This window comes from Podarcis vaucheri, assembly GCF_965113315.1.
Source record: "Podarcis vaucheri genome assembly, chromosome: 4".
In the NCBI taxonomy this organism is placed as follows: Eukaryota; Metazoa; Chordata; class Lepidosauria; order Squamata; family Lacertidae; genus Podarcis; species Podarcis vaucheri.
The window spans coordinates 78659065-78683751 of record NC_138762.1 but is presented as its reverse complement, the minus strand read 5'-3'; the positions used below and the strand labels follow the sequence as shown (position 1 = coordinate 78683751).

The window sequence follows — 24687 nt, the reverse complement described above, 5'->3', positions numbered from 1 at the left end:
AGGGACCCCGAACAGTTAAGTCCAGTCAAAGGTACTATGGGGTGTGGCACTCATCTTGCTTTTCAGGCTGAGTGAGCCGCTGTTTGTCTGCAGACACCTTTCTGGGTCATGCAGCCAGCATGACCAAACCGCTATTGGCGCACGGAGGACCATGATGAGGGCCAGAGCTCACGGAAACACCATTTACCTTCCTGCTGCAGCAATACCTATTTATCTACTTGCACTGGTATGCTTTCGAACTGCTAGGTTGGCAGAAGCTGGGACAGAGCAATGGGAGCTCACCCCATCACCGAGATTCGACCCGCCGACCTTCCAACCGGCAAGCTCAAGAGGTTCAGTGGTTTAGACCACAGCGCCACCCGCATCCCTCATAAACATGCAACACCAGATGATGCTGGAGAGCAAAAAAACAAACAACGATGCGATTTTCCATAGTGTTTTTTTTCTTTTGCTATAACGGTTTTATTTCAGACTTATTTATAGCATGTTTTTTTCCTGTGTGTAGATCCACCCCCTAGTGTGGAAGATGGGTTTCTCATTTGGTAATCCACGTCCAACAGCAAAATGTCTGGCTCCACTAGCACAAGATGCTCCTTTCCCCTCCGTCTGCCACACACCTACTACTTATTTCCTTGACATCTGGTGGGAGGGCATTCCACAGGGTGGGCGCCACCACCAAGAAGGCCCTCTGCCTGGTTCCCTGTAACCTCGCTTCTCGCAGTGAGGGAACCACCAGAAGGCCCTCGGCGCTGGACCTCAGTGTCCGGGCAGAACGATGAGGGTGGAGACGCTCCTTCATGTATACTGGGCCGAGGCCGTTTAGGGCTTTCAAGGTCAGCACCAACACTTTGAATTGTGCTGTATGTCTAGATGTGGCCAGTCACTGAACGGGAAATGGCTTGGAAACACTGGACACCGCTTGGAAATCCATGGGGGGGGGTAAGATAGAATATAAGCATAGCAACTAAAATAAGCAAAGTACACAGAGAAGCAAATGACAGAGTGTGCTAAAATAATGGAATTCAACTTCATGGATTGGCTGGAGGGAGTGGTGGGGAAGAAAGTTTCCTTTGTGCTGATCTTTTCTTAATTAACTTTTTATTTTTTTAAAAAAGTAGAACATAGCAAGCCATTTTTACATAAAAACACATGTCGAATATATATATATTTATATGTTTAAAGGTATCCAGTCATCATGTAATGCTGAAAGAAGGAGTCTATCTTTGAAAAATCTGCCTGGATTTTAAGGATGTGGATTTGGCAGACTTGTGAGTTATTAATCCCATCCTTCTGGGACAGATCATGCAATAAATATAAAGCTGATGAGGATCTGAAGCTCTTTCTCTCTCTCTCTCTCTCTCTCTCTCTGGCTCTGATAGACACAAATAGAACTTCTGGACATGGACATTCCCCAGTCACTTCAAAGGGAATAAGCGCTTGGGAGACTGAGAAATGGAGCTGCATGGAATTCCTGGACTGGGCTACAGGACTTCCACAAATTTATTTATAAGTAAGTCGTATTGTACATCATCATACATTTTATTTGCATACTGCAAATAAAATGTAGCCTATAGAGCAAGTTGCTTAGTAAACTTATGGAAGGTCTTTTTCTGGTTGGATGGCTTTAATAAGAAATAGGATAACTACAGAATCGCAAGAATTTGAAGGGAGCAAATACTAATAATAATAACAATAATATTAATAATAATTTTATTATTTGTACCCCGCCTATCTGACTGGGTTGCCCCAGCCACTCTGGGCGGCTTCCAACATATATAAAAACATAATAAAACATTACACATTAAAAGTCTTCCGTATACAGGGCTACCTTCAGATGTCTTCTAAAGGTCGTATCATCTTGACATCTGATGGGAGGGCGTTCCACAGGGTGGGTGCCACTACTGAGAAGGCCTCCTGCCTGGTTCCCTGTAACCTTCTCTCAATGAGGGAACCACCAGAAGGCCCTTGGAGCTAGACCTCAGTGTCTGGGCTGAACGATGGGGGTGAAGATGCTCCTTCAGGTATACTCAACACAGCAAGCATGACTCCTCTTTGGACAAAGTAGCTACAGGTGGGCCGCCTTCCCTGTCAGTGGGCCCTGGTGGGCTTGTGATGGCAGCCCTCCAACAGCACTTAACAACGAGGCCTGGTCAGCCTTTAAATTTCTCTCAATGCCCCAGAAGAGTGCTACACCAGAAGCATCATGGGAAATTAAAAACGTGGCTAGAGTGTCAGACAAGGAAAAATGGGGGTGCAGGGCAGGCAGTTGGGCCCTGACAGCAGCCCAAAGATTCCAGATGCCAACACCAGGCTTGGCTGAAAGGCCGGGCCGTTTCTCCATCAGTGTCCTATAGATATTAAGGGAAAGGGGCAGTTATTGACAATCTCCAGCTAATTTGGAAGGACACACATTACCACACTTCCTGCTTCTTCAGAGGTCCAGGCATCCATGTGTGGTGGGAGAGGCAAGCTTCTCACATTGTCAGCAGGTTTCAGATACCCTTTTCACATTGTGAGAGTTCACATATCCGTTGCATGGTTCCCAGATTTCCTTGTATGTCAAAAGAAGAAAGCAGGCTGGCTGCAAGAAGGTGACTGATGGACACCAGTCAAGGTGACTTGGCCAAATAAGTCAAGCCGTAAAGTACAGAGGGAAGCAAAAATAATAATAAATATATAACGGACAACAGAAAAGCATATATTGTTGTTAAGCCCGGGGGTGGGGGGGAATCTGCTATTGCAGAGAACTGAACTAAATGACCCATAAACTTCCCAGTTCCATTACACTAAATGTTTATAACTTGGACCACATGAAAGCATTCATAGCAACACCACAGCACTAATTCAGCGACCTGGCCTTCTGCACTACTGCCACATTGGCTAAAGCAATACATGGGCAACTGCACTCTATTTTTAAGAGCAGAAATATTTGTTCATATTAAAGCTAATGCCAAATGCCGAAAGAAATAACGGGTGATTAAGGGATTCTGTGGACACTTGCTTTCTTCTGCATAAGCAGAACCAGGACTAATTCACACATTTCCTTTCCTAATGAGGGAACACACATGACTGAGTTTACTTTTGCTTAGGTTAGCCACAGGGAGGTGGGAATAGGTTTCATTCTTCCAGGAAGCAGCACAGTTGCTTGCAGATGGGAGTTACAGCATTCACTTTCCCGTTGCCTTGCCATGACCAGATCCTGCGCTCATTGCAAACCTAGCCAGCGTTAACACTTGCACCTCACTTAGCGACCATGACGATTCCTATCGAAGCACACAAACCTTCCCCTTAGAAGGAGACTCTGAGCGTGGAGAAATACAATTGTACATCAAGGGAAAGTAGCCCTTGTTAAGATGAGCCAAGCACTGTCACTTGAGACTAGATTTGTGGCAAGCAAGAGGCAAGAGTTCTGGCCTTGCTAAAAGAATGGCACATTGGCACAAGGTGAATGCTAGGCGACTACTGGAAGGGTGATCTACAGCCTGTGCTGCCCGTTCCCTTCTTCTGTGGCTAATATATATGAGCAGGAGGTGTGGTTTCATTGCATATTCCTTCATTAAGAAGATAATGGTTGAATTGGCCCTAAGCCAAAATTCTTACATGAATCATTTCATATTTTTATCTGTCCCCCAGTGCGTTCAACACAGAGACATGAAGTTGCAAAATATCTCGTGTGTTGCATGCAGTTCATCAAGATCTGAAGGAATTTGAACAGTCTAATTTATGTCACTATTCCTTTATGACAAGGATATATAACTGAGACCGCAAATCCTATAAGGACATACCTGGATATAAGCTTCGCTGAACTCAGTAGGACTTACATCTGAGTAGATATGCATGGGATTGCATTAGCTACGTAAGCAGATCTAGAATAGCACCAGCAAACACATGGCTATAAGAGGGATAATGTATAAAAATAGCTTTTCAGCAAAACCTCGCCATAATTCCAACATTTCAAACAGCCGACATCTGATTAATCAGAGTGCAGATAAATTGTACGCCCTACCAGTAGGAACAGCATTCCTGAAAACATAGTAAAAAAAATTCCAACTAGAGCCAGTATAAAAGACCAGCCATAACGAACATAGACAGAAAAATCAGGACAGTCTATTTTCTTCATATTCACATAGTTTTCAAGATCAGCCATTGCCTGGACCCAGATGACGTAAAGGATTACCACCAATGTGAAGACAATACCTGAAGGAAGGAGGGAAAAAATAAGTTTTAGTAAAGATATATGATGGCTCAGTTTGCTTGAGAAATGCTTGGTATAGCCAGTGAAGGACAACGGTCAAGTTTTCCCCTAACACTAAGCCAAACCAAGCCTTAGCACAAATGGTTTGTCTCATAGCTATCAACTTACAGATTTGAAAATAAGGGACCAGCAGCCTCGAAAATAAGGGATCAGCAGCCAAAATAAAGGATCAACAATTACTTTGATAAAATACATATTTTGTTGCGTGCAAATGGCTTTAGATGCCTATTAGGTCCTATAAATTACCATATAGCATATATTCAACACAAAAAAGCAACAATTTGTTGTTGACAAAGCACAGCTTGACATAGAAAGGGCCCCATTACCTTCAGTAGCTTATTTAAGGGACAGCAGTGGGACATGGCCCTGGGATAAGGGACTGTCCCGCCAAATAAGGGACGCTTGACAGCTATGGTTTGTCTCCGCCAGACAAACCATCAGCTGCAAACCCAAGAACAAAACTTCCTCATAGCTTGTGGTTTGTGTGACACCCATGCTCAGAGGCCGCACAAAGCCAAACCATCGCTCAGCTCATGGCAGAACAGCAGCAAGAGGGGCAAAGGAGGAGAACGGCAGCCGCGATCATCTCTCTGGGAACCCGCACACATGCAGGTTTGCAATAAGTCACTGTCAAACTGCACCCCACAATCAGCTTGATATTCGTGTGTCCTCAATAGCATTGAAAGCTGGAAAAAAATGTGGTGAATAGGGACCAATATGGACATGAGCAGAGTTCAGATGAAGTTCCATACAGAGCAAACACACGTGTGACAGGGTCCTATCCCACTAGACATGCATCCAGAGTCATCTTCGTAAAACTCCTATTTAGGAACTAACATTCAGTCACATCATAACTTGCTGAAGCCACTTCCTGTAACCTTAAGCTATCTCTGTTTGCCTGCCTTTCTTTCTTGCCTTTCTTCTTTCAGAACATTTATCATGCTTTGAAAGGCAGGAGAGGATCTACTGCAAGTCTAATTGCAATGTCAGTTCATTATGAAGCGGGACGTGTCAAACGAAATGTATTTATTTTGGGAAGGCTGTTCTCAGCCTCTTATGCTGACAATTGTCAGGAAGGGCCGTGTTTTCGAGCCCAGTGGCTGAGATTAACCTCATCCCTGCCATCAACTTCAAGAAGCAGGCATTTTTAGAAACATTTCAGGCTGCAAACATATTTCTTCGTTTTCAGCTTGTTAGACCTTTGCTTGGGGCACAAATATCTGTTGTTTAGTCAAACAGGATTTTTTTTTAAAGAAAAAAAGAAAAAAGCTGCAGTGAATCACAAGCAACTGGGGGCAATTATTTTTAAAAAGTAAAATATATGTCTCAGAGAGATTAGGATAAATAAGCACTTTCATTCTTTTTCCCCCCTCTCCCCATGCCTTTCTATTTTCCTATTTTATTTTTAAAGGAGGCCCATGTTTGATACACAGCACTGTGGAATGAGATAAGACCCAGGCTGCTCGGAGGTCAGTCATTTCTGCCATTAACATTTATTCTTTTTAATCTGTTTCATGCACAGACACACACACACACACACACTTCTGCTCATTGTGGGAAGAGAAAAAGAACACAGAATCTTTATAAATGCCTAGGAATTCAAGAGCAATTTTCAGGCCTTCCTTATTCTTCCTGCACAGCAAAATGTCTTTCGCTCGTCAGCCGTGAATGGCTGTTTATGGCACAAAGCTTCCATTGCACAGACAAGAAGTCAACAGGTGCTGTAGAGAGTGACAGGAGCCTCCGGCAGGCGCCGCTGGTAAATGTAGAACTATGCTGATTTGTAAGCAATTGTTTTGCTCACAGGTTTACCTTGCAGACTTTGCTCCCACTGCGGGTGTCGTCGGGCTACGTATTGATACTTTCTCTACGCGAGTCAATAACCGAGAAGTTCCGCTGTTGAGACTTTTCGTAAGATCCAAGTTACTGCAGCGAGAGGCTGGCAGAAAATCTGAGGGTGTAATTTAGCATGAGCTTAGTAGCAAAAGGAGAAGAAGAAAAAGCCATCCGCACAGCTGTCTCTGTAATGATAGAGACGAATAGAAGGAACCAAAGTGTTCCACAAATAAGTGGTTGAGCAGGCCTAGGGAACAGCAGGCAAGGAACAGAAACCAAAGCAGGCATTTTTGCACTGACCTCAGAAGACTTGGGAGTGCGGGTGGCACTGTGGGTTAAACCACAGAGCCTAAGGCTTGCCGATCAGATGGTAGGCGGTTCGAATCCCCGTGACGGAGTGAGCTCCCGTTGCGCAGTCCCTGCTCCTGCCAACCTAGCAGTTCGAAAGCACGTCAAAGTGCAAGTAGATAATTAGGTACCACTCTGGCAGGAAGGTAAACGGTGTTTCTGTGCACTGCTCTGGTTTGCCAGAAGTGGCTTAATCATGCTGGCCACATGACCCGGAAGCTGTACGCCAGCTCCCTCGGCCAGTAAAGCGAGATGAGCGCCGCAACCCCAGAGTTGTCTGCGACTGAACCTAATGGTCAGGGGTCCCTTTACCTTTACAGAAGACTTGCACAGTTGAAGATCCTTTGCTGCCAACTCAAGTCTCTACTTTGAACATAAGAACATAAGAAAAGCCCTGCAGGATGAGGCCAGTGGCATCCTGTTCGCACAGTGGCCAACCAGATGTCCAAGGGAAGCCTGAAGGAAGTATCTGAGCAGAACAGCGTTCTCTCCATCTCTGATTCTCAGCAACTGCCAACCTAGCAGTTCGAAAGCACGTCAAAGTGCAAGTAGATAATTAGGTACCATTCTGGCGGGAAGGAAAACGGTGTTTCCGTGCGCTGCTCCGGTTTGTTTGGAGAGGCAAAGTATCTCCAACAGTTGGGGTAAAACACAGCTGTCGGGGATAGTAGCCATGTATAGCTTTATTGTCCATCAGCTCGTCCAACTCTCTTGCAAAGACATCCAAGTTGGTGGCCATCATTTCCTCTTGTGGGAGCAAATTCCAGTTTGTGCTTGGCATTAGGGTATTGGTGGTTTGCACCCCATGCATGAGACTCGCAGCGCACTTCTGTACAGGTAAACTCAGAATGTAAATTCCAGGAGATGTCATGGGGCTTAATCTCAGGTTAAGTGGCTATAGGATCTCAGCCGAAATGTTTCAAGTACAAATCTTGCTGCATTCAAATTGTAAACCAGAAGCTCCCTGAGAAGAAATGGATTCACCCCCATACAATCAATCGTCATGGTTGGGAGCAGAGAGAATAATTTCTTGACGGTTATTCTGGCTTGAGGGCTTTGCATGTGGCCCTCTAGATTTGAATACAGTCTAGACAACAGAGGTTAAATGAGTACCTCAGGGAGGGGGAAGCTTTTTTTAGTTTGAGGGCCACATCTCCTCATGAGTAATCTGGGGGGCCCCACACAATACCCCACTAGCATCCCAGAAAAAAACAGGACATCCCATTTTCTCACAAGAGAGCATGGCAGCCATTTTGAGTGCTGTGATCTCGTGCGATTTTTGGGTGCCATGCAAGCACGTCCCAGAAAAAAAAGTGTCTTTTGGATCCTTCTGCAGATCATGTGACTCACGCAGGAGCATGGGCAAGAAGATGTGCGTCCTGTTTTCAGGACTCAAAATGTTGAAGGGTATGGGTCACATACCAGTGTTGGCTGGTGCCATAGGGCAGGGCGACAGCTAGGATTCCTACTTTTGTACTGTAGGCCACGTTTCAGCCATGCCAATGTCGGAGGTTTCTACCCACAAATCTCTCAACACAAATAAGCAAGAGGCACTGCCACAGCCCAAGGACACATTCTAGTCAGGCAAAAGCAGTCAGGGTGGGCATGGACCAGGGCTGGCATGGAGGGGCTGGGGAAAGGGGGTGTGGCCTATAAAGGGATTATTGCCTCAGCTCAAGGGCCGGATAAGGAGTCCTGGAGGGCAACATTTGGCCCATAAACCTGTGGTCTCCCATCCATGCTCCAAAAACTTTGAAGTAATACATATCAACAGGAACTGAAAAGCAGGAGATTCTGAACAGTACCAAACTGCTACACTGATGGAGAACTACTGCTGCCAGCATTGGGCATGAATTCTTGGATTATGTGCAAACAGACACTGGCCACAAACTACAAAAGCACATCTTGCAAAAGCAGAGCCACAATGCAAACAGAATTCCCCACACATTTCTTCCAATACAGTGGCACCTCGCAAGACGAATGCCTCGCAAGACAAAAAACTCGCTAGACGAAAGGGTTTTTTGTTTTTTGAGCTGCTTCGCAAGACGATTTTCCCTATGGGCTTGCTTCGCAAGACAGAAACGTCTTGCAAGTTTGTTTCCTTTTTCTTAACACCGTTAATACAGCTGCGACTTGACTTCGAGGAGCAACTCAAAGAACGCAGTGTGGTAGCCTTTTTTGAGGTTTTTAAAGACTTTGGTGATTTTTGAAGCTTTTCCAAAACTTTCCCGACACCGTGCTTCGCAAGATGAAAATCGCAAGACGACAAAACTCGCGGAACGAATTAATTCCGTCTTGCGAGGCACCACTGTACTTAGTCCACAAAGTGCTTTATATTGTCTATTATTACCATCTTATTGATTAAAGAAACAGAGGTTAGAGACAATAGCAGTAAGCTTTCTTGGGCAAGTAGGAATTTCAGTTCAGGTGTTCTAGACCCAAGCAAGCATTCTCTTGACGCACTGGTCCTCACAGGCAAATCACACAGACCACCAAGAAAACTACATGAAGAAGCTTTCCCAGATTTAGACCGTGAGACTCTTAATCTCAGGGTTATGGGTTTGAGCCGCATGCTGGGCAAAAAGAGATTCCTGCATTGCAGGTCGTTTGACTAGATGACCCTCGTGGTCGCTACCAACTGTACAATTCTGTGATTCCATGACAGTGTGGCCTTGACACTGTTTCCTTTTCTTGACATTATAATCCTTCCAACCATGAAGGAATGAATGTCTTGTTGGAAGATAGATTCAGAATGCTAGAGCAATCCTAGGATCATCCTACTTTATTACCACTTAATGATATCTTGTGTGCCCTTCTTACATTATATAAATTATTAGTATGATTACACATATATTATATAATTACATAAAATTATTGTGCATTGTAGGAGATTGGACTAGATGACCCTTCCAGCTCTACAATTCTATTATCCTATGATTCCATTATTATTATTATTATTATTATTATTATTATTATTATTTGCCCTAGACCAGGCAAAGGCCAATTTCGGGCCTCCAGATGTTTGGGACTACAATTCCCATCATCCCTGACCACTGGTCTTGTTAGCTAGGGATGATGGGAATTGTAGTCCCAAACATCTGGAGGGCCGGAGTTTGCCTATGTCTGGTCTAGACCTATTGAAATGAACCATAGCTGCAACATGAACTCTCCCAATTCTTCCCCAGTGCCATTTTCTTCTGAGAGCCTTCTGCCAGAAAACCTCCAAAATAGCACGCAGAATTCCCTTGATGTGCATTTTGGTTTTGTTCTGCTTTGTTTTTTTAAAAAAGCCAAACCCACAATTCTAGGCCGAATGTTGCACGTTTGTTTGTTTTTTAAAAAGGAGCAGGGGTGGTTGAATTTGGATTAAAACAGTGAACACTTACCAGCAGTGATGAAAAAGCCTCCCCCAACTTTGTACAACGCGTGGCTACCAAAGGGTGCAGCGCAGATGATGAAGAAGCTCGCCACGACCACAGTGACCACTCCCAGCAACATGAGAACAGACCAGAAGCCACGATAAACTAGAGGTTATCAGGGGAAGGCAGGAAAGATACAGAAAGAGGATTTTTCAAAAACATCCTTACAACACAAGGCCATTTTACGAAGTCGCCCCCGCCCCGCCCCGCCTCCCATTTTCATTTTCTTCATCACCAAAGCTGATCATTTATTCTAACGTGGCTTCCTGTGCCTTAGTGATCTAAGACGCCATATGTCTTTCATTAGGCTTGAACGCCAAATCCTATCAGATGATCTTGGAATATAATAACGTTAAGTATACGTGTATACGGTTAATAAGTATACAGTATACGTGTGTGGTTAATAGGTTCGTTTACTTGGGGAATGGAAATGGTTCATAAAATGGTGTGCTGAACTGTAGCCAAGATTCTTCTAGATAATTATACGCTTTCGCTAGATAACAACCAAGTTCACCAAAGTAGAAACAGACACAAGAAAGAAAGCTCATTTGGGCATTCCTAGGACAGGGCCAGTTTAAGGATTCAGAATCCTTCCTCCTTAAAAAAATTACAACAAAAAAAACCAACCACGGAGATTTCGTGAAGCTCGTTTATTTCGGGGGGAAATACACTGGTGTGTGGTTTTTAAAATGAAACTGAAAACACCAACAGGACAACCGGGGGGGGGGGAATATATGAAACGAGGAAGTCAAGTCTGCCTATCGCCGAAGCCATTCAGTTCTTTGTATATTATTCAATTCAAAATGCAAAACTACAGAATCTCATTGAGCCAAGGGCAAGCAATGCTGAATTAATGGAAGCAGCTGGTGATAAATGGGCTGAGAGTTTTGTGACATATGGTGGCCCCCAAAAAATGTTCATAACATAATAATTTAGCTGCTTAATTACACATCTATTTTCGGAGACACTTTAAAGACCGTGGCCGCGGAAATAAATTCGTTCTGTACATTGTAAAAAGGGGAATATCAATTCTTCTTGTTAGACAAATTATTTTATAGCCTGTTTTCCTAGAGCTAAAATGGAGGAGATAAGGAAAGAAAGTGTAGGCCTATGTATCATGGGTGACAGTTTAAGTTTAATAAGTGGATATCAAAAACAGTTTAATACGAGGTTTTGGTATTAATAGCACTGAACTAAGACAACCTATACTCAACCTATACTCATTCAACCAATCATATGTGACTGACGATGTCTCATAAATCTTACAATATATGAGAATTCTAGCAATCCACACTGTATATATTATCTTCAATGGAAGCAGACATTTGTATTTTCATTTCATAAACTGACCTTTAGTTTCCTTCGTTTATAACTATTCTGCAGATAGCTATAATTCTAAAAATATATTAAATAACTAGATGCTAGAGATGATAGGTAGATGATAGGTAGATGATAGATAGATGATAGATAGATAGATAGATAGATAGATAGATAGATAGATAGATATAGATATAGATAGATGATAGATAGATAGATAGATAGATAGATAGATAGATAGATAGATGATAGATAGATAGATAGATGATAGATAGATAGATAGATAGATAGATAGATAGATGATAGATAGATAGATAGATAGATGATAGATAGATAGATAGATAGATAGATAGATAGATAGATAGATAGATGATAGATGATAGATGATAGATAGATAGATAGATAGATAGATAGATAGATAGATGATATAGAGAGATAGATAGATATAGATAGATGATAGATAGATGATAGATGATAGATAGATAGATAGATAGATAGATAGATAGATAGATAGATAGATGATAGATAGATAGATGATAGATATAGAGTCATTGTAGGTCATTCCATTGTTTTAAAAATATATTCTTGCATGACAAGCACCCCACCTTGCCACACCCTGGAATTTATTACTTTGGCCAAATTGTTTTTCGCAGCTACTTGTTGAACTTCATTTGTGGCTACAGACAAAAATTGCATAAGGGAAAACAACAACATCCAAACAATTGTTGGAACTCATGAAAGTTAGACATGCCCACAATGTGGTTGGCACTGAGTAGACCCAATCCTTGATGCCCACGAACATTGTGGTCTGTGATGGTACCAGGACATGTAATGAGTCCTTTTAAAACTGAAGACTGTAGGCAGGTTCAAATGTGGAGAACCTTTCTACTTTGGGGCATGCCATCGATGCCTATTTTGCGTAGATTATTTGTTTAGATTATCCTGAACCATGAAGGTCCTCAACTTTAGAAGTCTTTTCCATTGGTGGTTCATCAAAGTATGCCTTCTTTAAATGGTGTAAGAGCTTTTCATTCAATTTTATTGGTTGATCGTGTTCATTCAAACTACCAGGAATAGTGCAAGATAGAGATAAGGTAGGATAGTTAATATATTGCTGTCTGCTCTGACACCTTGGAGTGGATAAGATATTACTCCAATTAAACTTCATTAATTCCTATAATTTTTTTCTATAAGGTTTTACCATTTGCCCAAATATGCATGTAGAAATTGGGCTATTTATCAGTTGTCTTCAGGCGACTGTGCAATCATGAGACTGTACTTAAATACTATGGGTTGAATCCACTCACGCAATGGGTCTTCTTCCTTTCCTCCTCCTGCAGCCTCCTTCAGCCTTCCCAAGATCTGCTCGAAAGGATCCACAACTCTTCAGAGCAGATATTGGGGGGCACGTGAGACTGCCAGAGGGAGGAGAGGAAGTTTCATACAGAGATGGATACAACCTGATACAAATTACCTTCCATATATCAGTTAGACAGTTTAAATTATTTGCTTTAAAACTTTGGTCATCAGCTGGGGGGCTAGTTAGGTTGAGGTAAAGGTAAAGGGACCCCTGACCGTTAGGTCTAGTTGTGGACAACTCTGTGGTTGTGGCGCTCATCTCGCTTTATTGGCTGAAGGAGCCGGCGTGCAGCTTCCAGGTCATGTGGCCAGCATGACTAAACCGCTTCTGGCGAACCAGAGCAGTGCATGGAAACGCCGTTTACCTTCCCGCCGGAACAGTACCTATTTATCTACTTGCACTTTGACGTGCTTTCAAACTGCTAGGTTGGCAGGAGCAGGGACCGAGCAACGGGAGCTTACCCGTCACGGGGATTCGAACTGCTGACCTTCTGATTGGCAAGCCCTAGGCTCTGTGGTTTAACCCACAGCGCCACCAGCATTATCACAGGGGGCCCCATGTTGTGCAATGAAATTTTGTCTACCAAAGCAAACACAGAAACCTTTTATGTAGTATAGTTAACCCCATTTACCAGCAAGTAACACATTTTCTCCCTACAGTTCAAAAAAGAAAACTCTCTGAAGAATCCATTTGAGAAATCCATCCCTGGGAACAGTAAAAGGTAAAAGGTAAAGGATCCCTGGATGGTTAAGTTCAGTTAAAGGCAGCTATGGGGTTGCAGCGCTCATCTCGTTTTCAGGCCGAGGGAGCCAGCATTTTCCCACAGACAGCTTTCTGGGTCATGTGGCCAGCATGACTAAACCGCTTCTGGTGCAACGGAACACCTGATGGAAATCAGAGTGCACGGAAACGCCGTTTACCTTCCTGCTGCAACGGTACCTATTTATCTACAGTAGTACCTTGGATCTCTAACTTAATCCATTCCGGGAGTCCTTTCATCTCCTAGAAGCATTCAAAAGCCAAGGCACAGCTTCTAATTGGCTGCAGGAGCTTCCTGCACCCAATTGGAAGCCACGTCAGATGTTCGGCTTCCAAAAAACCTTTGCAAACCAGAACACTTACTGCCGGGTTCGCAGCGTCCGGGAGCCGATTTGTTCAGGGGCCAAGCCGTTCAACAACCAAGGCACCACTGTACTTGCACTGGTGTGCTTTCGAACTTCTAGGTTGGCAGGAGCTGGGGCAGAACAATGGGAGCTCACTCTGTCACGGGGATTCGAACTGCCAACCTTCCAATTGGCAAGCCCAAGAGGCTCAGTGGTTTAGACTGCAGGAACAGTACAGTACATAATGCACTATATCTTCCACTGCCGCACATAAACAGCAGTTTACAGATATTATAGTATGTCTCCCATACTGTATATAAATCAGTTTTATTTCCAATATTTACATTCAAAATCTTTCTAAAGTAAAACACTGTAGGAAAGTAACAGAGAAATTCGACCAGGGCTATGTATTCCACGTCTGGCTACTCTGTGTTGTTGCAACAGGGTGACAGAGAATAGTTTCCATAACTTAACTGTGCAACATTTTTCTTCAGCGTGTCACAGCACTTGCCTTGGCAATGTTACCCAAAGCTAAAAATATAACTGAGTCAGGACAGGACAAGGAAGACAGAACTGAATGGGCTGTACCCAAGTTTGATTTCTCAAATAGCAATATCATTCTGGCATCTCTCAGGGAGGCGCCATTTCCATTCTAAGAGAACGAGGGAAGTGTTCATGATGAATCCTGGAACCACTTTTTCTAGGAAAATAGCACTGGCCAGAACTAATATATTATTATCATCACCAAATAGGAGTTAGTGGGGTTTTTTGTATTTTTGATTCATGATTGTTCAGAAAAGTTATTCTTTATGGCTGTATTATTATTTTTTTTATTTTAAAAATCAATATCCTAGACGACTGTTTGGCTCTTAACCATTTATTTGTTCAATCAATATGTGCTCACTTATTTAAAAATCTCAGAGACGGCATGTCTGAAAGCAAAGAGCAGTTTCCAGAATGGGGCACACAACTTTCAGTTGCTGTTGCTCACAGCTAACAGAAAGAACTGTCTTTACCAAGGGTGCTTGGTTGTTGTTTTTTAAAAGGTGTTTTTTTTCCATTTGCAAATACAGAATCTGGAAAGCTTCACATCCACACACAGCACAAGGCAAAATGAAAGCTATAGAAGGATCACATTTGCATAGATTTCTGAGAAGATCTATCAGGTTCAGCTGCCTGCCTGCAGTTTCAGCCTGAAAAGAATTATCTGCTAACTTTAAGCGGTAGAAATAATGTTTCTGTTTTGTCATAGTTGGGTAGGCATGTGGGATTAATAACACCAGATAAGGCCTGCAATCCTGCTTATGTTTACTTGGGAGTAAGATTCCTTGAGTTCAGTGGGATTCACCTTTCAGTAAGCATATATGTCAGGCTAGAAGACTTGTAAAGGTAAAGGGTAAAGGGACCCCTGACCATCAGGTCCAGTCGTGGCCGACTCTGGGGTTGCAGCGCTCATCTTGCTTTATTGGCTGAGGGAGCTGGCGTACAGCTTCCGGGTCATGTGGCCAGCATGACTAAGCCGCTTCTGGCGAACCAGAGCAGCGCACGGAAACATCGTTTACCTTCCCACTGCTCTGGTACTTATTTATCTACTTGCACTTTGGCATGCTTTCAAACTGCTAGGTTGGCAGGAGCAGGGACCGAGCAACGGGAGCTCACCCCGTCGCGGGGATTCGAACCGCCAACCTTCTGATCGGCAAGTCCTAGGCTCTGTGGTTTAACCCACAGCACCACCCGCATCCCTTAGACTTGTAGTCCTTGTTTTATGCCCAATTGGGAAAAGACATTTAAAAATGCATAATATCACCATAGCATACCCTCCCTCCAACATCCCACAGAAGAAAATCAAGTTGTGCATATTTTGGGGCCACACTCCCGTGGGAGCCAGGTGACTTGCACAAAAGCATGGCCCCCCAAAGCAGGCATCTTTGGGGGGGCCACACTCTTGCAGGAACCAAACCAGGACATCCTGCGATCCCATCAGAAGCCAGTGTGGATCCTGGAAGTTTGGGATGTACCGCTCAGTGGGACAGTAGACGAGTATGCTATAGTTAAAATTAAAAGATGTAATGGGAGATAACGTTTAACAGAAATGGAATTCCAACCATCCATCAGTGACAAATAGACTGAGAAATGCAATGCGCTTAACACTCAGAACACATATAATCTTCAGTGTGCACACATTGTAAGCAAAGGTGACAAATACTTTGCCACATACTTCTTGTCTTGGAAATTAAGAGTTACCCTGGGAAATGGGTAGCTGAGGACACAAAAAGGGATTCTAAAAAGAAGAATGCAGGGCCCCAAAGACAAACAACAATATAATGAATAATAATAATAATAGTTCCATTAGTTCTTCACAGTGAACTGACTTGTTATGTGGTAGTGCCGGCTTACGGCGAATATTAGATCTAAATTTTAGAACTCCATGTTTTCAATTGTCTCTGGAAAACAGCAATTTAAAATCTGAACATTTATTTAATCCTGTTGCTCTGGGTGGTGAAAATCTTAAGATCGTAGTTAGCAATGAGATTGGTCCATATGAAGAAATTAAAGTTGAGCATTTCTGTGTCATGGTGATTTCCAAGTGTCATGAACACTGCAATCCTATACATTTTACACAGAAGTAAGCCCCATTGAGTTCAGTGAAGCTTACTCCTACTATGTAAGTGGAAATGAGCTTGCAGCCTAAGAATGTCTGTAAGTAAGCCTGAAATAACAGCAAATTTCTTATGTTTTCTTTTAGATAGGCACAACTATTTAGAATGGGTTAACAAATTGTTACTGCCTTTGAGGCAACATTAGAACAGCCAGGAAGCTACATTTCTGTGGATTGTTTAAAATCAAAGATAATGCAATTATGTTTTAAGTAATGAAGTCTTGGTGTGATTAGGTCAATTTGAAACAGCACCAATGTATAAACACAACACATGTTTTATAAAATAGTAAAGGTTAAGGTAAAGGGACCCCTGACCCTTAGGTCCAGTCATGGCCGACTCTGGGGTTGCGGTGCTCATCTCACTTTATTGGCTGAGGGAGCCGGCGTACAGCTTCCAGGTCATGTGGCCAGCATGACTGAGCCACTTCTGGCAAACCAGAGCAGCGCACGGAAATGCTGTTTACCTTCCCGCCGGAGCGGTACCTATTTATCTACTTGCACTTTGAAGTGCTTTCAAACTGCTAGGTGGGCAGGAGCAGGGACTGAGCAACGGGAGCTCACCCCGTCATGGGGATTCAAACTGCCGACCTTCTGATCGGCAAGTCCTAGACACCGTGGTTTAACCCACAGTGCCACCCGCGTCCCAATAAAAAATAAAATAGTATATGATACCAAATCATATCACGTGACACAAAAGATTACATGACAGAAATGGAACAAGGTGTAAGTAGGACTTTTTTTCCAATTAAAGCACTTATGGTAGATAATAATCAGTTTCAATGCATACATTTAGGAGGTGCTGATGTATAGCGATCATTAATGAAACGGCAATGGCAAATAATATTGATTGAAACATATGAAATAGTGGGTGGAAATCAACTAAGCCAGGGGTCAGCAAACTTTTTCAGCAGGGGGCCGGTCCACTGTCCCTCAGACCTTGTGGGGGGCCGGACTATTTTTTTAAATTTTTTTGCGGGGGGGGGGGAGAACGAATTCCTATGCCCCACAAATAACCCAGAGATGCATTTTAAATAAAAGCACACATTCTACTCATGTAAAAACAGCAGGGAGGCCCAACAAATAACCCAGAATGCATTTTAAATAAAAGGACACATTCTACTCATGGAAAAACACGCTGATTCCCGGACCATCCGCAGGGCGGATTTAGAAGGCGCTTGGACCAGATCCGGCCCTCGGGCCTTACGGTAGTTTGCCTCCCCATGAACTAAGCTTTACTCAGATTGCAGCATGGTCCTTTTAGCCTAGGATTCTGTTTTCCAACAGGAGAGCTCTCACACAAGTCATGAAAGCAATAGCGCTATTGACACAGTAGTGAACAGGAAAATACTTACTAATTGCCGAGTTGTAGGCAGTTGAATTGTGCTCATCTCGGAAGAACGGAAACGGAGAGAGATAGGCATGGGTGCAGTTTTTCGTAGGCGACTGGTTTGCTGAAAAAAAGCAACCGCACACATTTGAACTAGTGTCCTGCATTTATTGGAATCTGCAGAGGAAGCCGTTAGACATACCATAGCCTAGACATGTCTATCTTTACAGTGATACAGAGAAGGGATTTATCCATGGTGCAACAAACTCCTATGGACTTTGGGCAGGCAACAGATGTTGGATGCTTTCATTTACAATTAAAAATATGCCTCTTTTCCAGGTTTTCCCAACGGTTTATATCAGTTCCTAGCTTTCTAGCTATTGTGATTGATACTGATGTTTTATTGCTGTTTTATTAAGAAGGCTTTTGTTATATAATGTGCCTTAAAGTGCATACATTGAGTAAGTATAGGGTACAGTAGCACCTCGGTTTTTGAACGTCTCCGTTGACTAACATTTTAGAACTCGAACGCTGTAAACCCAAAAGTAAATGCTTTGGTTTTTGAATGCGCCTCAGAAGTCGAACCGGAAACACAGCTTCCGTATTGAGATTTCTGCTTTGAGGCTTCCATTTTGAGTTTTCAGTTTTTGAATGTTTCAGAACTTGAACAGTCTTCCGGAAAAGATTATATTCAAAAACCAAGGTGCCACTGTGGTCAGTGGGGTGTTATCCAGATATTTTAAACCTCAACTCCCATTAACCTCAACTAACGGGCAGAGATTATGAGAGTTGTAGGTCACAACAGCTGGAGGATACAATATTCCTTTATTTACCTCTTTATTTAATTTCTATCCTGCTCTTCTTCCCAAATGGGCTTAGTGTGGCAAACAACAAAACTGCAAAGCAATACAAACAAATGCTTTGCTTTGTTTTGTTTTAAACATTTAAAACATTTTTTTAAAAAAAATCTCAAAACATTTTTTTCAAAAGACCCAGATTATTATTTCATATTGGCGATACCTGCACTAAGTGGCTGTTCCTTTGTTTTGTTGTTTGGCTAAAGTATTGCTACTGTTTACTGGTTGTATGGTTCTAAATTACCGTATTTTTCGCACCATTGGACGCACCGGACAATAGGACGCACTTTGTTTTAGAGGGGGGAGAACAAGGGAAAAAAAATCTCCCCCTCTCTGCCCAGCGCCCCTTCAGTGAAGCGGCAGGAGGCGCTGCACAGAGAGGGGGAGAACTTTCCCCTCTTGTTTTCCCACTCTAAAACAAGGTGTCGTTTAAGGTGCGTTCAGGCGGCTACCTTGGAAGCCTGGAGAGCGAGAGGGGTCGGTGTGCACTGACCCCTCTCGCTCTCCAGGCTTCAGGTTCCTTTCGACCTGCTCTTTGGGGCTGGCGGGGGGAAGCCCACCACCAGCCCCAAAGAGCAGGTCAGAGAGCAGCGGAAAGGCACAGCGGACAGGCTCCTGCCATAGCCGCGCGTCACCTCCCCAGCCGGGAGAGCGTGCGCGGGGCTAAAGCAGCCTCCCGCGACCCTCTCCCAGCTGGAGAGGTGACACGCAGCTATGGCAGGAGCCTCTATAGCAGCGCGTCACCTCCCCAGCCGGGAGAGCGCGCGCGGGGCTAAAGCAGCTTCCCGCGACCCTCTCTCAGCTGGAGAGGTGACACACAGCTATGGCAGGAGCCTCTATAGCAGCGCGTCACCTCCCCAGCCGGGAGAGCGCGCGTGGGGCTAAAGCAGCCTCCCGCGACCCTCTCCCAGCTGGAGAGGTGACGCGCAGCTATGGCAGGAGCCTCTATAGCAGCGCGTCACCTCCCCAGCCGGGAGAGCGCGCGCGGGGCTAAAGCAGCCTCCCGCGACCCTCTCCCAGCTGGAGAGGTGACGCGCAGCTATGGCAGGAGCCTTTATAGCAGCGCGTCACCTCCCCAGCCGGGAGAGCGCGCGCGGGGCTAAAGCAGCCTCCCGCGACCCTCTCCCAGCTGGAGAGGTGACACGCAGCTATGGCAGGAGCCTCTATAGCCGCGCGTCACCTCCCCAGCCAGGAGAGGGTCGCAGGTGCTTCTTTAGCCCCGCGTGCGCTCTCCCGGCTGGAGAGGTGACGTGGGGCTGTAGAGGCTCCTGCCATAGCCGCGCTTCACCTCTCCAGCCGGGAGAGGGTCGCGGGGCTACGGCGTCTTCGCTCCATAGGACGCACACACATTTCCCCTTCATTTTTGAAGGAGAAAAAGTGCGTCCTATAGAGCGAAAAATACGGTATGTTATTGCAAAGCGTTCTTGTGCGTTATATTGCAAGGAGGGCCTTGCATATTTCAATAAAATAATTAATAGCTATCATACTTGAACTTCTCAAGCACTGCAAGCAGCTCATACGCCATCATTTAATCTGTCCTGTTCTGCATGCCACCTGTTTTTCATTATGATTCGTTATTTTTAAAGCTCCCAGGATAATGAGGTGCAGTATAAAATAAAAAAAAGACCCTGCATGCCTGCCTGTGGGTTTGCAATATACTGTATTTTTCGCCCCATAGGACGCACTTTTTCCCCTCCAAAAATGAAGGGGAAATCTGGGTGCGTCCTATGGGGCGAATGCAGGCTTTCGTTGAAGCCTGGAGAGTGAGAGGTGTCGGTGCGCACCGACCCCTCTCCCTCTCCAGGCTTCAGGAAGTTATCTGCAAGCCTTGCAAGCCGGCGGGAGTTCCCGCGGGCTCGCAAGGCTTGCGGATAGCAGCTTGTTCTGGTGGCTGGGGGGGGGGAATAATTTTTTTTTATTCATTTACCCCCCAAAAAACGAGGTATGTCCTATGGGCCAGTGTGCCCTATAGGGCGAAAAATACGGTAAATCAAAGATACTTTGTGCTAGAGTGGTGCAAGAGGAAGGTAAACCCAAATTCAAGTATATTCTCCTACCTGTTCAACCTCTTGAACAAGCAGAGGCATCCAAAATTATGTAAAACCTAGTGCAAGAGCCTTTGCCAACCGGGTGCCCTCCATATAGTTTGGACTACAATTCATTTATATATATATATATATATATATATATATATATATATATATATATATATTCTGTTTAACAATTTAAAGTACTCATTTTTACATCCTTAAGATATCAAAGACTTCCCTTCTTCTCTTTCCATGGTTCATTTTACATATCATAAATCCCTGCATATTTTACAAAAACTATACCATTCAGTATTCTATTACTACATACATCAAAACTTATTTACACTGTTGAATTTATCTTAATGGTGCCAGCGTTTTCAGCTGCACACAATTATTTCCCATATATTCAATAAACATTTTCCAGTCTTCTCTAAACGTATGTTCTTCTCGTTCTCTTATTCTATATGTTAAGTCTTCAAGCTGCGCATATTCTGTCAATTTAAGTTGCCATTTTCTTTGGTTGGGACCTCACCCATTTGCCATTTGGGGGATAACAAAACACGGGCCGCAGTCGTGGCATACATAAATAACCTTTTTGGGGGAATTTCAGTATGAATTATCCCCAACAGAAAAGACTCTGCGGGGTTTTGGACTACAATTCTCATCAGCCCCATCTATCCTGGCTGTTGACAAATGCTATAGTACAGCAGTGTGTGAACCCTTGTACGAACTGCTGCAAACATATTTGAACAATGTACTTGTACAAGCATTTGCAGAATTGCACCAAAGGGATCCCTCTGTGATCACTGCGAAACATTACAGCATTGTCGCTCCTAATGTGTGAGCAAACATCTATGATGACCACCACTTTAAGAACCAGGGCATTATACAAATGGCGCTCTTTTGGGAAATGCAGACATACTTTAAATAAAAGCACCAATTCTAAGTAAAATTATATTGCCAAAAAAAGGGGGGATACTTACTGTACCAAAACTTTAACATACTGTGGGCATTCTCTTCGACGTTCCCATCAAACCAGCACCTCCAGAAAAAACCCTCATGGTGGAAAGTTACTCTCTCTTCCTGTATAAAAGAAACATGTAAATTGCTATTCACCAAGTGGAGCTCTATTCCCTGTGCAAATATAGACACATACAGGCAAGTAAGAAATAGGGGGGGAAATGTTAATAAAGGTTTCTGAACAAAATTATGGGGAGGGGGGTTAATATCTCTGCTGGTTCTGAACGTAACTGACCAAGATGAGAATCACATAATATCATCTCCTGGATGTTAATAGGGTTTAGATGAGGCTCACAGTAACCTATACAGAGTGTTCCTCATTTGCAAGAGATATTTCTGGTGAGAAAGAAGCAAGCACCATTCAGATGCCATTCAGAGGAATAAAAATATATACTAACCCTGGTGTCATTCATGCCTTCTGAACACCTTCCAACCTCTGTAGCAAGAAGCCAATAGTCCGTTCCGAAGGCAACCAAAAAGAACAAGATCCCGAGAGCTCCAAATAAGCCTCCAAAAAATATCCCGACTCTCAATTTCATTGCTGATTTGTTTGTTTATTTGTTGTTGTTCTTTGACAAAATGGACGTGAAAGATTTATAATATACTTTTAGTGAGAAAGAAAAACCTCCCCCGAAAAACAGCGCATCGAGGATTAAACTGCCGGACCAGAAGTTCTGCCGAAAGAATTGAAGTCTTGAAAGAAGTTGGTGGTTTTTTTATTAAAAAAATATATCTTTCTCAATGGGTTTCCCACTTGTGCTGTGGTTTGATTAGTGCTCCATTAAAGTGCAGCCTAACGAATAGACAGGACTTCTATTTTAGGACACTCCATGGAAGAAGGAACTAGACAGGCTTTCCCTTCGCTAGGAGTGGCCAGCCCAAAATAGCTGACCTTCCCTTAGCTGGGTATTGACTGGAAATATTGTGGCACTTGGTGCATCAACAGACCTGGAAGAGGGATGAAGTTACTGCGTGCCCTTGTTACTCGGCGCAGGTTTGAGTTTCAACTCCAGCAAGCATGTACGCCATGTAATCAATGTATCTACCTCCCATAAGCAGGCAAGGAATTGGCTCAGCCTCCATCGCAGACAAGCACATAAAAGCACAGAGCCAGGCTGAGACCCAGGAACATACATGCTACACCGAAAGCTTGGGCCTCATTGATCGACGAGCACACCCAGACAAATATCAGGCGTTGTTACAGAGCTTTCTTGACCCGTTAAAAGTGACAATTTAGAATAGATTTAGAAAACGTATTGATTAGAATATTTGTGTGAGATTGTATGGGGAAAATACAGAATAACAGATACATTCTTGCTTAAAATGTATATAGGAAGTGCAGTGTAAGCGATGGAAGTCAATCAATGAAATTTTATTAATTACAGTGGTGCCTCGCAAGACGAAATTAATTCGTTCCACAAGTCTCTTCGTCTTGCGAGTTTTTCGTCTTGCGATGCACGGTTTCCCATAGGAATGCATTGAAAATCAATTAATGCGTTCCTAGGGAAACCGCCTTCAGACCAGGTCCGGGGACAGTCTGTCCTCGGACCTCTTCTGAAGGCTGGGGGGGGGACAAGGGCTTTTCTTCCCACCCCCAGCATTTTCTCCGCTGTCCGGGCGATCTTAAAATGCTGGCGGGCGGCATTTTAAAATCGCCCCGGGACAGCGGAGGACTTCTCCGCTGTCCGGGGCGATTTAAAAGCCCCTGGGAAGGCAGGCAGGGGGGACAAAGACTTTCGCCCCCCGCCCGCCTTCAGAAGGTGTTCCCTCCCCCCCGCCCGGCTTCGGAGCACCGTCCCGAAGCCCGGCAGCGGCGGGAGGTGTTCCCTCCCCCCCGCCCGGCTTCGGAGCACCGTTCCGAAGCCCGCGGCGGTGGGAGGTGTTCCCTCCCTACCGCCCGGCTTCGGAGCACCGTTCCGAAGCCCGGCGGTGGCGGGAGGTGTTCCCGCCCCCCCCCGCCCGGCTTCGGAGCACCGTTCCGAAGCCCGGCGGCGGGTGGAGGTGTTCCCGCCCCACCGCCCGGCTTCGGAGGAGCCTTCCGAAGCCCGGCGGCGGCGGGAGGAGGTGTCCCCGCCCCGCCGCCAGGCTTCGGAGGAGGTCCGAGGACAGTGGGGAAGACGCGCTGCGCTTCCCCGCTGTCCCTGAGATTTCCCTATGGGCTGTCGTCTTGCGAAGCAAGCCCATAGGGAAATTCGTTTTGCGAAGCGCCTCCAAAACGGAAAACCCTTTTGTCTAGCAGGTTTTCCGTCTTGCGAGGCGTTCGTCTTGCGGGGTACCACTGTAAATATATATATTGAACATCTAAATATCTAAATAAGAGCATTTCAGGCATATTCAGTATCCCTGAATCAGTGGAAGTGATGGCAATGTTTTTATCTCCTTTGTGAAAGTTTAGACCTTTTAGGAAACGGAACGTACAATTGCAATAAATTTGGGGGGAGGGGGCAAAACAACTTCCTATGACTCTCCTACAATGTCCACCACAGTTACTCTCCACCTAGCGCCCACGTCCTGCCATTTTGTAAAACTTTTAGAATTCCATTCTTCGAAAGCTGTGCAATTCACTTTCAGAGGTTGCTGTTTCATACTTATGAAACTAACAAAATAAATACTGCCCACCTCATGAATCTTTGGGGGAAATCTCACAGTGGCATCTCTTACACTAAAATTAAGCCCTGATGTTTCATTGTAAGAAATAAATCGTAGCCTTTACAGCCATGGCCTCCAGCCTTATGGAAACAATTATTCGCTCCCCTGATAAAGATAAAATCTTTTAAGATTCAGATTTTTTTTTCTTAATGGAGAAGTTACTGGGCCAAATATATGTTTGGTTAACCATACACACACTTTGCGTTTCCTGGGGTTCGATCTGGCATATTGTGCCTATCTTTCTGTTGCAATCCTATATGCAGGCTTATGTTGAAGAAAGCTCAACTGAACATTATAAATTGGATCCAGACTGAGGATATGTTCACAATACCGCTTTGCTCGGCATCCAGTCAGGACCGGATTTAGGTTTGATGAGGACCCAAACTACTGAAGGTAATGAGGCCCTTTATATGTCCAGCTGTCCTTTGTCAACAACAAATTATCGCTGCTTTTTTTGTTGAATATATCCTATATGGTAATTTATGGACCTAATAGGTATCTAAAGCC

The 24687-nt window shown here is 44.2% G+C and overlaps 1 protein-coding gene across 1 annotated transcript; it reads right to left on the bottom strand.

The window, feature by feature from the left end:
• Positions 1-1693: 1693 nt before the first annotated feature.
• Positions 1694-22409, bottom strand: TMEM182 (transmembrane protein 182). Its single transcript, XM_082218875.1, has 5 exons — positions 21930-22409; positions 21495-21594; positions 17650-17748; positions 9826-9963; positions 1694-4197 (listed from the first exon to the last, which is right to left on the bottom strand). The coding sequence occupies exons 1-5, from the start codon at positions 22068-22070 to the stop codon at positions 3974-3976; spliced, it is 702 nt and encodes a 233-aa protein (XP_082075001.1). The 5' UTR covers positions 22071-22409; the 3' UTR covers positions 1694-3973.
• Positions 22410-24687: the final 2278 nt, after the last annotated feature.